This window comes from Labrus bergylta, chromosome 24 (assembly GCF_963930695.1).
Source record: "Labrus bergylta chromosome 24, fLabBer1.1, whole genome shotgun sequence".
NCBI classification, from domain to species: Eukaryota; Metazoa; Chordata; class Actinopteri; order Labriformes; family Labridae; genus Labrus; species Labrus bergylta.
In genome coordinates, this window is record NC_089218.1 from 3,730,358 (window position 1) to 3,743,839 (window position 13,482).

Sequence of the window (13,482 nt, forward strand, 5' to 3'; positions counted from 1 at the left end):
TTTGTTTTTTGTTTGTTTTGTTTTGAAAGAAATTCTTTGTAACAAAACTAGTCGTGTCTTAAATAATAAGATTTGTTACGAGGGTAGGTGTAATAAGCTAAAGCTTCAGCCGACACCTTTTCGGTCAAAATGTTTTTGTTTTTATCTTGTGACCGTAATAAATGATTTCTACTACTTGAAGTTTGGTTGAAAGCAGTCAAAGAAAGTGAAGAGACGTGTGTGTGAGGTCTGCAGCTGAGTGAGTGAAACACTGCAGAGTCAGCTCCCCCCCTCCCCCCCCTCCCCCCCCTCACCGCCTTGCCCCGTCATAAATCTGATCGGGGGGGAGACATGTCCATTAGAGGAGAAAGGAGATTTATGGATAAAGTTAAAGACATGAAACATTTAGCATGTCTTATCATAACTGTTCTTTAACACTTAAGGTAAAATACAACCTGCCAGCTACCTGTGTTAGCATCCTGTTAGCGTTAGCTCCTCTCAGGCAGGTGGAGATCATGGAGTCAGGAGTTCACACTTTAGTGACTCCATTATCTCTGTTCCAATAAACACAGGCCTGCTTCACGTGTCTCATTCTTTTAATTGGGCTCGTTAAAGCCCCCGGCTTCCTTAATGAGGAGTGAGTCGTAAACATTTAGCTGCAGGTGACGCGAGGCCGAGCCAAGGGCAGAAAGTCTCTCTGCAGCGTGATAACAGGAGAGTTATTCTAAATGTTCAGACGAGGTCATGAGATGTTTTTAAACTGCTGCTCTAGAACGAGTCACAAAGTGTGAAACATGTTTTCAAAGCGGACATTTTGGAAAACAAATTTTACAAACGTCCCCAAACAAACGGCCGAATGTTGAGGGACTCTGAAAGCCGGAGTTTAAAGTCAAACATTTGTTCGACCCTCTCTGAAATTAAAGTTTTGATTTTTTCAACCTTGATGTGTTTTGACTAATGTCTGTGTGTCTGTGTTTGTGTATCTGTGTGTTTGTGTGTGTTTGTGTGTGTTTGTGTGTGTTTTCAGTCGCTCAGAAGATCGTGGCGACCAGGAAGAAGCAGCAGCTCTCCATCGGGCCGTGCAAGTCGCTCCCCAACTCGCCGAGTCACTCGTCTGTCTGCGCCACTCAAGTGTCAGCCGTCCACATCAGCCAGGTCAGACCACACACACACACACACACACGTATACACACACACGTATACACACACACGTATACACACACACATATACACACACACGTATACACACACACGTATACACACACACGTATACACACACACATATACACACATACACACCTCAGGCCGTTAAGCTCTTCGATCCTCGTCCTTCACTCCTGCATCGATTTCTCATTAAAAAGCCATCGCTCAGCGTGTGTGAGCTGCACGCCGTGTCCCCAGAGAGCCGTGTTTATCTTCCCACCGCCTCCTCCAAACGGCGCCCGCTGCATCTTCAGCTCTCAATGATTCCTGTGGAGTGTGTGTGCTGCTCTCCTGTTACCCTCGTCACAAACACTGACTCAACCGTCATAAAAATGTGTTCTTTATAAACGTCTTTGTTTTGATTGGACGCTTGTTGTTCAAGGTCGTTTACATTTATTTATTTATTTTTTCCCCGTGCAGACGAGTAACGGCGGCGGCAGTCTGAGCGACTACTCGTCGTCGGTTCCGTCGACGCCGAGCACGAGCCAGAAGGAGCTCCGCATCGACGTGCCGCAGACCACCAACACGCCCACGCCCGTCAGGAAGCAGTCCAAACGCCGCTCCAACCTCTTCACCGTGAGTCCAAGTCACAAACACACAAAACATTCAAGACATTTATGAAAACAGAAAAAACAGATTCTTCTGGGTATGAAGTTCAAAAGTCCGGATTCTGAATTTTAATTTTTTTTTTTTTATCAAAATGATTTATTTATTTATTTTTGTCATCACGATCACGAACAGGAAGTAGCTGTTTGTACGTTTGCAGATAATAAACACACAAACACAGTGAGAAGCTTCCACTCGTGTCTGTAATGAGACGTTTTGAATCTGGAACATCGAGCACGTTTTGTCTTTGACAGTTTGAATAATAAAGTTTTTTTTTCTCCGCAGTCGAGGAAGGCCAACGAGACGGACAAGGACAAGAAGGGCCTGGAGGCTCGCGCCGACAGCATCGGCAGCGGGCGAGCCATCCCCATCAAACAGGTGAGTCTCTTCCTGTCCCCCCCCCCCCCTCCTCCTCCCTCTCTCTGTGTTTGATTCGTCGGCCTTGATTAACAGAGAAATCACACACTTAACATCAATTAGAGCGAGGGGCTCTCCCGGGTCCTCCAACCAGATCATTATGAGCAGAAGAGGGATGAATTTCACCGTCACTCCCTCCGTCGCTCTTTTTTCTCCCTCTTCTCCCCCCCCTCCTCCTCTGATCGTCCACTTCTTCTCTCACTTTGAGCCCCTCGTCTTCCTCTCAAAGCCGCTCCTTTTCTCCCTCCCGCGCTCTTTGATCCGATCGCGTTTTAGAGGAATAAAAGAAGAAGAGGATGAAGGGGAGGGGGGCGAGCAAAGAGGAGAACATCTTCACAAGCCCCCCTACGCCTCACCCTCTCTCTCTCTTTCTCTGTGTCACACACACACACACACACACACACACACACACACACACTCGTCCCTGCTGTGGCATCGAGGAGAGCACCTGAATCGGCTCTTAATTTGTTGCTAACATGCTCCCTTCCTGTCGGAGCAGCGGTAGGTGAGACTGTAGGGGGTGAGGGTGGGTGAGGTGTTGGTGGAAGTGGGGGGTCTCTTGACAACCAAATCAGGCAATTAGTGAGCACTAATCGTGGCCTCTTGTGTCGCCGCTGCAGCCTCGTCTGTAATCTGCTAATGAAGAGAGAGAGAGAGAGAGAGAGAGTGGGCGAGAGACACAGACTGAGGGGTGGGTGGGGGGGGGGCTGCTGTTTGTGTCTGAGGTCTCCGTTTAAGTATAGACCCCGTCGTGCTGTCACAGAGGAGCAGACGATAATTGCGCCTAAACGTCGTCCTCCGCGTGTGAGAATCCTCTCAGCTCCCAGCGGCCTCAAACGTACCGTCTTCTTCTTCTGTGGTGTTAATGCAGCGGTGCAGCCCAGCAGGCGGGGTCTGGTCCCGTTCACACTCCTCATTAGGCGGTGATGAGAGATGTGTCGCACACCTTGAACTTTAAAGTGTAACGTGGTCAGAAGTGAGACGCTGAAGTACCAAAAAGTGGAAAATATGTGCAGAAGTTAGACACAAAATATAAATATCTAAACACACACACACACAGACACACACACACACACACACACACACACACCCTTCCAGAGCAGAATAAAGCAGAAGCGGCAGCGCTGTGAGGCAGAGCTTCCTCCTGTTGTGTATTTTTTGGGGAAGTGGACGTTAATTGATTTGATGGTTCCCTGTGGTCGCTCTCGCCTCCCACCCCCCCACCTCCTCGTCACGACGGGCTCAACACACTGCAGACCTGCTCCCTAATTACACTGCGTGTGTGTGTGTGTGAGTGTTTTACACAGACGAGGTGTGTGTGCAGAAAAAGATGTAGCACTTCACATTCAAGGTTCAGCTACCTTTTGCCCATTAACGCTCCATTTGCACATTTAGAGTGTGTGTGTGTGAGTGTGTGTGTGTGTGTGTGTGTGTGTGTCCTCATAGCTGCATGTTCACACTTGTTTTTAATGAGACGTTGCTCCGGCTGAGCCTCCGTCACCTTTTTGTCTCTGAAAATGAACTTATCGAGACATTCCCTCCTCAGGCTCTTCTTCCTCTCCTCACTCCTTATTTGGTCGTTTTCTTTCTTTTGATTAAAAAACTGCAAATATTCAGTTAATTTCTCTCAAACTGTGAAGTTTAAATGGAGCTAATTGTTCTCCACACACATCATCACAATCAGCCGTCATTAGTGTTAAGCCCGTTAACGCCGCAGCTCGGAGGTAGGAGGCGGCCGGGCCGATGACCTAACACAGTGCGACACCTGCCAGAGAGATTAGCGGCGCCGCGTTCCTCAGCACAACACACCAGCGCACAATCAGGTTACACTTTCTCTCAATACTGAAGCTTCACTTTGTGTTTGTACGGCACGATGTGAGCGTTTAGGTGGTTTAAAATGCTCTAAAACAACGCTCCAGACTCCACTGACAAAGACTTTAATTTAACGTTTAAAGAAACAGGAAGTGCTGGTGCCTACCATGTACCTGTGTGTGTGTGTGTGTGTGTGTGTGTGTGTGTGTGTGTGTGCGGTCCTGATCTCATTAGACGTCTCTCAGCTCGACCACTCGAGGTGACGGCGGTTCAGTTCGCCTTTTGCTAAGAGAGAACGCCTTCGTTAAGAGAGTCCGGCGCTCATTAAAACCACACACACACACACACACACACACACACACTCAGAGGAACACACACACACACACACACGGGCTAGGACACGGAGGACTCTGTGGGCTGTAATGAGAAGAGGGCGGGCCTCCACTCTGAGACAATTAGGCGACACAGAGCCGCACAGAAACACACTTCAACTCAGATAACAAGAGTGACTTCACACTTGGGTTATAATGGACGAGTGTGTGTGTGTGTGTGTGTGTACGGTGTGTGACGGTGTCAGGTCTGCCATGTAGCTTCTTGTCCAGATATTTAACTTCCTTAAACAGAAACACAGATTTAAAAAACAAAGATTATGTACTGTGCCTTTAAGAACAAAGATCAACATGTTCATGATCATGTACTGTACCTTTCAGAACAGAGATCAACATGTTCATGTACTGTCCCTTTAAGAACAGAGATCAAAATGATCATGTACTGTCCCTTTAAGAACAGAGATCAACATGTTCATGTACTGTCCCTTTAAGAACAGAGATCAAAATGATCATGTACTGTCCCTTTAAGAACAGAGATCAAAATGATCATGTACTGTCCCTTTAAGAACAGAGATCAACATGTTCATGTACTGTCCCTTTAAGAACAGAGATCAACATGTTCATGTACTGTCCCTTTAAGAACAGAGATCAAAATGATCATGTACTGTCCCTTTAAGAACAGAGATCAACATGTTCATGTACTGTCCCTTTAAGAACAGAGATCAACATGTTCATGTACTGTCCCTTTAAGAACAGAGAGCAACATGTTAATGATCGTGTACTGTCCCTTTAAGAACAGAGAGCAACATGTTAATGATCGTGTACTGTCCCTTTAAGAACAGAGATGAACATGTTAATGATCGGGTACTGTCCCTTTAAGGACAGAGATCAACATGTTCATGCACTGTCCCTTTAAGAACAGAGATCAACATGTTCATGTACTGTCCCTTTAAGAACACAGATCAACATGTTAATGATCGTATACTGTCCCTTTAAGAACAGAGATGAACATGTTAATGATCATGTACTGTCCCTTTAAGAACAGAGATGAACATGTTAATGATCGTGTATTGTCCCTTTAAGAACAGAGATCAACATGTTAATGATAATGAACTCTCGGAGGATGAACACGTTTCTGTGTGAGGGTTTAAATCAGGAAACATGTGGCGCCGTGGCGCTCAAACCTCCTGCGAACATGAAACCACAGAGGAAGCACTCTGCTGCACCGACAGCTGATTGGTCGTGTTTTTTCTTCTTCTCGTGTCTCGAGGAGAGCGGATGCGTCCAGCTTTGTTTACAGAGGCTGTTGACGGCGCAGGGCTCCTCCGACATCTGCTCCACGCCGCTAATTAACCGCTAATTACCGGAGAGAGAGAGAGAGCGGCTCGCTCCGTCTCTGTCGAGTGTCTGAGCGAGCCGCTTTGAAAACCAACAATCTAACAAATTAATTTCCTCCGACACAGCAGCCGAGCCGCTGGGACCGCAGATCTCTCTCTCTTCTGAACCTTTATTTACTCTGTGAAGGCTGAACGAGCACGCTGCTGTTTACACACACTCTCACCCCACACACACACACACACACCTGGGAGCTGCCCCGCACACACACAAGAGAGGAAACATGTCTGACACTCGAGCTCAACGACACACTCAAGGCCGACTCAAAGAGCGATAATGAGAAGAGGAAAGAATGATTCACTCTTTGTAGAATCTGAAGTGCAGCATTAGACCTTTGAGTGACATCACACCACATTCAGACACAGATTCAACCTCAGTTTGAGTCTTCACACACATTAAAGGCGGAGTCAGGAGAAATGTTTACAAACATTCAAACTAGGCTCCTCCTCCTGGGCTCATCTCCCCCAGAAGCCCCGCCCACTTACTGCAGGATGTAGCGTGTACATTTACTGCTTGTAGCTACACTGCATGCTAGCACAAGCTAACCGCCGGTGTTTGTCACCTTCCTGTCCAACAGGAAGTAGACAAACTCCACGTCCACGGGTCGTTTTAGAACAAGCTTTATCCGCTTGGTGTTTCTCCTCACTCTGATTATATTTTCTCTTCTTTGCTGCTACGTCCAAGTCCGTTATATTCACCGGTTTGAATGGCGTCCAATCACTGAATTGTTTAGGAGAAGTCTGTGTTTTATTTTGAAGGTCCCTACATAAGTCTGTATTTTATTTTAAAGGAACATGATGCTGACTCTGTCTTTACTTCAGGAGAAGTATGTATTTTATTTTGAAGGAGGAAGCTGCTGACTCTATACTTTGGGAGAAGTCTGTACTTTATTTTGAAGGCCCCATACATAAGTCTGTCTTTTATTTTGAAGGAACAAGCTGCTGACTGTCTTTACTTTAGGAGAAGTCTGTATTTTATTTTGAAGGAACAAGCTGCTGACTGTCTTTACTTCAGGAGAAGTCTGTATTTTATTTTGAAGGAACAAGCTGCTGACTCTCTTTACTTGAGGAGAAGTCTGTATTTTATTTTGAAGGAACAAGCTGTTGACTGTCTTTACTTTAGGAGGTCTGTATTTTATTTTGAAGGAACAAGCTGCTGACTGTCTTTACTTCAGGAGAAGTCTGTATTTTATTTTGAAGGAACAAGCTGTTGACTGTCTTTACTTTAGGAGGTCTGTATTTTATTTTGAAGGAACAAGCTGCTGACTGTCTTTACTTCAGGAGAAGTCTGTATTTTATTTTGAAGGAACAAGCTGCTGACTCTCTTTACTTTAGGAGAAGTCTGTATTTTATTTTGAAGGAACAAGCTGCTGACTGTCTTTACTTCAGGAGGTCTGTATTTTATTTTGAAGGAACAAGCTGCTGTCTTTGCCTTTGCTCAGATGAATGTGGAGCTGTAGAGAATCAGATGTTTTATGTGAAACAGAGTCGTTCATAGATCCTCTGACCTCCAATCAGACGACCTCGTTCTGTAAATGAACACTTCCTCCCTGACTCCTCGGACGTCGTCTTCTTCTTCGTCCTGTTGGAGCTGATTAGTGTCGAGCTTGTAATTGCCTCTCCCGGGGTTGCAGACGAGCGTGGGGCTGGGTGGTTTTGACAAGTCTACTCGTCCCCCCTCGGCGCCGGGCGCTTTGTAAGGAGTTAAATTGGATGGTTAATTCGGGTGTTATTTACCCTGTAATTCATTAGTTTCGCCCCGCCATTGGCAGCGGGCAGGCTGTAATTTCACGCTCCGCAATAAAAGATGTCTCATAATCTGCTTCATTTAGCAGCCAAAGAATTTAATGAAATTAACTGCGGCCCTAATTAAGACGGTGAATATTAAAGACCTGCTATCAAGGCTTTAACGAGGGTGACACGATCCGCCTTCCGCCGGATTGGAAAAATATCATTTCCCTGGGAAAGGTTGTCACTGCTCGGAGCCATTTTGGCCATGATGACATTTTTGTCATGCACGCTAACCCCTGGAAATGAGATTTTCAGAGAGGGGGGGGACGACGACGTCTCTCCTCTTTAGTTTGAGAAATAATTAAAAGAAGGAACACAGGCGTCAATCAAAGAGCATTTTTAGACGCTGCTCATTACGGCGTCTCCGTGGAGCGCCTCAGAGCGAGCTGAAGTGTCCCTGAGCTCGCTTTGTTGTTTCATGCCGTGTGTGTGTTTGTTTGTTTGTTTGCGCACACTTGTCTGATCGGACAGAAGCGACCGGCGGTGACCTGCGGGTCGTGTCTCCTCCACTTCCTGTCTCTCTCTGGCGGTCAGGGGCGAGCGAGGGGCGAGGCTTTTTATCCGCTAATGACTTGAGACTGCTGAAGTAAGGTTTGGATAATTGAGTTTCTAATTAATTACCCAGAACTCTTATCAGATAAATCAGCCCCCCTCTTCTTCTGTGGTGTTTTATTTGATCTGCTCGGCGTCCTGCTCCCCCGGGCCTGCCCTTCGCCGTCCTTGCCTCATCAACGCCGACCTTGTCGTGCAGGCGGATGCTCTGTGTGTGTTTTCATGTCAGTCGTCTCTCGTGTCTGTTTCTCAGCTGTGAAACTGCGAGACAAACACAAGTCTGCGTCTGTGAGTGATGTCATCAGGGCGAGTGTCAGACGCAGAGAGAGAGAGAGAGAGAGAGAGCTCTACAATCCTCTGACTTTGTGCTTTTAATAGCAAGAGATGATTTTCCAAATTAAAAACTCTGAATGGAAGTTTTTAGATTCATAAGCAGGATTTATTTTTTTACTTTTTAAATCAGAGTGAAGTTTATGAGGAGAGAACAAAAAGTGCACGCCATCATTTCAAATGATCACCTGAAGAACGTCTCCTCTGCAGGATGGAGAATCGTCTCTCATCAATCTTTGAAATTAAAACAGTCGCTCTGATTTGTGAAACATCACGGGAACTCACGACAGCGCCATGTGGGCTGCCCACCCTGAGCGTGTCGTCACGGCAACATGGACGCTCCTGCAATTTATGAACAAGGAAGCAGGAAGTAGGAAGTGTGCTTTAAAAAAAAAAATAATAATAATCAAGACCGCCCGATCTGCTCTGAGATCATCGGGGACGCTCCGATTGATTTCAAACATGTTTGATATTTAGGATTTAAAATCTTCTGGAGGGTCTGGAGGAAGTCGTGTGTGACTTAAATAACCACGAGAGACGAGAGAGGACAGGAGTGGCGTCCGGCGGCGGGATGAAACCTGCACAGGTGAGCTGGACACCTGAGATGTATCTGACAGTTACAGTCTGACCTCCAGCTCTCACTGAAGAACAGATGATCCATGCTGTCAACTTCTCCAAAGACCTTTTTATGTTTAGTCCTCCACCGGCTGCGTTGTTTAGGTGAGGTCACGTGAGGCGGTGCGTTCCTCCATCGGGCACGATGACCTTAATGACCTCCTGCAGACTGTGCATGTTAGAGAAGATGCGGCCTGCTGCAGCGTGATCCAGCTCTGTACGGATCCTGATGAGGCCGGCATGTTGTTTTCTATCTTTAGGTGGAGAGAAGTTTTAAAATGGGACGTTTGTTTGTGTGATCCCCGCCTCTGATCTCAGGCTGAAAACAAACCCACCCTGCTCTGTCTGAGGGGATGATGGATGATCCGCGATCACCGCTCAGATAGACGGGGGAGCGTCCGGCTTCCCTCCCACACGCCGTCACCCCCTCCCTCTCTGCCGTCTCGGGGGTGACACCTCTAATTTAGCCTCCTGCTCTCTGGGGATGAAGAAGAACAAAAGGTGCTGCAGAGCCATCGGGATCATCCCCTTCTCCTCCACAGATAGACCCTCCCTCCTATCTCCTCTAAGATCCGCTGTCAGGCCTTTCAGCAGGCCCCGGGAGAGTCCATTGTTCAGGGAAAATAGGGGGTGATTGAGTGATTAGAGAGTAGATTAGTTTGTATCAATAGACAGTCCAGGAGGGAATACAGCTCCCTTATCTCAGCCTGCTTCACACAAAGGAAGGTCTTTAACTTCCTGCTTTCTTTTTGCTCTTTTTGAAGGAATTAACCATCAAATGAAAAAGAGAGCAGGGTTTGTCTTCCTGACATCGTCCGCAGTTCCATCAAACATTTTCCTCGTCTTAACATGTCCGCCGTGTGACTGCGGCGGTCTTTAATCAGAGACCCTCAGGTACGAGCCTGTGAACATATCCGGATGCGTCGTCTAACGAATGACTTCATCTTTTAGCTCCCCTCCAGCCAGCGACCTTTTCTTAAGCACTACTCTACAATACTTCACCGAGGAGAAGAAGTGTCTCAGTATGAGAGGAGACCGAGAACCCTGAGGGGGCTTTTTGTGTTTTTGGGATCTTTATATCTCAAGGTTCACTAAAATACTCCAACATGTTTCCCCTGCTTCCCTTCTTTAATATGAGCTCTGCATCATCAGCCTCTCTCCATCTTTAAACACAATCAAACATTTCTGATGCTCTGAGATGCCCCCAGACGTTTCAGATGCAGAACAAATGACTTCATCCCTCGCCCCCCCAGAGCTGGCGACCTTTTCTTGAGGACTTCCAGGGCGAGGAAGTGTCTCAGTATGAAAGAAGAGAGATCCCTCACCTGCGACCACTTCTTTGTCTTATGTCCTAACAGCGCGCAAGCGTTATATATCACAGAGCATCGCACATGCTCGCATGCTCGCTGTCCACGCTGCATCCGTTAAATATTGAATTATCTACTCCCCCCTTTCAAAGAATATGACATCTAGTGCTTTTATTTTTAAGGAGGACGAACTAAAGTGTGGTGCTTTTATTGTGAAGGTGGACAAACTAAAGTGTGGTGCTTTTATTTTGGAAGTGGACAAGCTAAAGTGTGGTGCTTTTATTTTGAAGGTGGACAAACTGTAGTGTGGTACTTTTATTTTGAAGTTGGACAAACTAAAGTGTGGTGCTTTTATTGTGAAGGTAGACAAACTAAAGTGTGGTGCTTTTATTGTGAAGTTGGACAAACTAAAGTGTGGTGCTTTTACTTTGGAAGTGGACAAGCTAAAGTGTGGTGCTTTTATTTTGAAGGTGGACAAACTGTAGTGTGGTACTTTTATTTTGAAGGTGGACAAACTGTAGTGTGGTGCTTTTATTTAGAAGGTAGACAAACTAAAGCGTGGTGCTTTTATTTTGAAGGTGGACAAACTAAAGCGTGGTGCTTTTATTTTGAAGGTGGACAAACTAAAGCGTGGCGCTTTTATTGTGAAGGTGGACAAACTAAAGCATGGTGCTTTTATTGTGAAGGTGGACAAACTAAAGCATGGTGCTTTTATTGTGAAGGTAGACAAACTAAAGTGTGTTGCTTTGTGTTGACTTTTCCCAACAGTCAGACGCTTGTCTATAACCGTCTCGCAGTGAGTCTAAAGTCGGCCTCTTCCTCGTTGTTTAGTTCTTTAAAGACGCCGCATATGTAATAATCCTCGCCATGCCCTTGGTCGTTTTGGGATGCCTAACAAATGACTTCATCTCCTCGCCCCCCCGAGCTAGCGACCTTTTCCTGAGCACTACCTCCACAATACTTCACGGGGCGGAGAAGTGCCCGGGCGCGGCGAGGAGAGAGTGTATCTGAGGATGTATTTATCTGCACACATCTATTTTCCCATGTGGAGACCTTGTGAGCTGTCATGCCCCCCCCCTCCTGAAGGTAAAATAAGAGGCGACGTGTGTGTGTCAGCGCGCCCGGGGAGGTGAATAATGAAAGATATTACCCATCAGGAGGGCTTCGACGCGGCGTTCAATTAGCCTCCCCCCTCCAGCAAACTGATCGCTTGTCGTCCTCAGGATGGATGGCCTAAATTAATTTGCTGACGTCCCCGTCCCCAAATACCAGGTTTGGACAGAGAGGAGGGAGAAATATTACACCCCCCCTCCCCTCCTCAGTTTAGTTCAAAGCAGTGAAGATCCACATCATTCAAACATCACACTGACCTTCTCACTCACACACTTCCTGTTCCCTCTTTCTGTCTTTCTTCTCCTCATGTTGTATCACAATTTCCTAAATATATCAAAATAACTATGAAAGCAAAAATCTGAATATTGAAGCACAAACCTCTAAAAACATGTTTCCTTTATTTCATGTGTTAATGTCGTCTATCCGATCCTGATAAAATGATTCATCCAATCAGAGGTTTTCCTTGCTGCGAAATCTTCTTATTGATTCAAATGAGTCTGAGCTGCAGACTCTCTCTCTCTCTTGCTCGCTCGCTCGCTCGCTCACTAACAGGCAGTAATGGATGATCAGCTGGCCTGACAGCTGCACGGCTGCCGGCAGCTTTCACTTCACAGCAGCAGGAAGCTCGTCAGGACGCGTTTAGCGCACCGTGGGGAACCCCTGTTGTTGTTGCAGCAACACACACACACACACACACGCTTCCTGACGGGAGCTGAAATTAGAGGAATCACAGGAAAGAACATCAGGGACCTGAAGATCACATGAACAGGTCATCAGACTGGGACCTGGTTCTGATCCTAGCTCATCCTACTCTCTCTCTCTCCCTCGCCCTCTCTCTCGCCCTCTCTCTCTCCTCCCTCTCTTTCTCTCCCCTCTCTCTCTCTCTCTCTCTCTCGCCGCCGCCCCCCCCGCTGTCGTGTTCCTGTCGGGATGATTTGCCGTCACTCGTCTCACTTTGGCCGCTCTTTAGGAGTACGGACACATTAGTCTCATTGGCCCCTCCCTCTGTGTCACACTGAAGCGTTCCTTCCTGGCGTGATGTCGCTGCTGATTACACCCAACACGCCGTCAGTGTCGGCGAGGGTGACCCCGGGCCTGCCGCGCCGTCCCACCACCGCCGCCCGCCTTAATGAGAGCTGAGCGGTCAGGGCGAGGGAGTGCAGGCTTCTGTCCATCAGTCCTCCATCCCCGTTCTTTTTCTGTGGTGCCTCTACCCCCCTCGCTCCCTTCACGGCTGGACTCTATTAATATCCTCTGTCGGAGTGTTAATGTTGTAGAGGTCCAGTGAAGTGACACGCGTGGCAGCGCTGCTGTAATTGCTAATCAGCGGACAGTTTTATCCCCCCCCCCCCCCTCTCTCTCGCCTTCTCTCTCTCTCTCTCTCTCTCGCCTTCTCTCTGACCTTCTTGCTCTCTCTCTCTCTCTAACCTAATGAATCCAGCTCAAATGAAGTGTGGGCGGGCGAGCGGGCGGTCGCTCGGCCTAAACGGTCAGTGAGCCGCAGCTGATGTGCGTAGGAGAGAGAGAGAGAGAGAGAGAGAGAGAAACGGGCATGTTAAGAAGTCACACAATTAAATAAGTGCTGATTATCGTCTCGTCTTCTCGCTCGCCGCTGCAGATTTCTGATGTTGTTCTGTGCAGTCTGTAAACTCGTTATCTTCGCTGCAGAGCTCCTCGATGTCATTTATCTCAGATGGAAGAGTGGAGACTCTGAGACGTTGACTCAGATTAATAAGTAACATTTAGTAAACAGCACAACGCTTCCTGCTTTATCGAGACACAAACACAACATGGAGTCCAAACCTGCTGTTGAAGAGGAAGTAATGTAAGAGTGCGCTGAAGAGTTATCTCACAAATATTTACAGATAATAGAAAATCATTTCTTTAAATCCACCAAACTTCATAAATTAAATCAGATTTTAGATCAAATACACTGAGCAGGTTAAGTCACAGTCTCACATTCCTGATTTCATGTCCGCCGTGGCATGCAGATTGGTCTGTTGCGGCGCCGCAGATGTTAACGTTTCAGAGGTT

General features: G+C 47.0%; 1 protein-coding gene across 1 annotated transcript in view; it reads left to right on the forward strand.

The window, feature by feature from the left end:
• Positions 1–13,482, forward strand: part of agap1 (ArfGAP with GTPase domain, ankyrin repeat and PH domain 1) — a 110,786-nt gene that overhangs the window by 55,694 nt on the left and 41,610 nt on the right. The window contains 3 exon segments of the mRNA XM_065952208.1: positions 1,007–1,134; positions 1,603–1,758; positions 2,074–2,166. Coding sequence (XP_065808280.1) covers positions 1,007–1,134; positions 1,603–1,758; positions 2,074–2,166 — 377 coding nt within the window.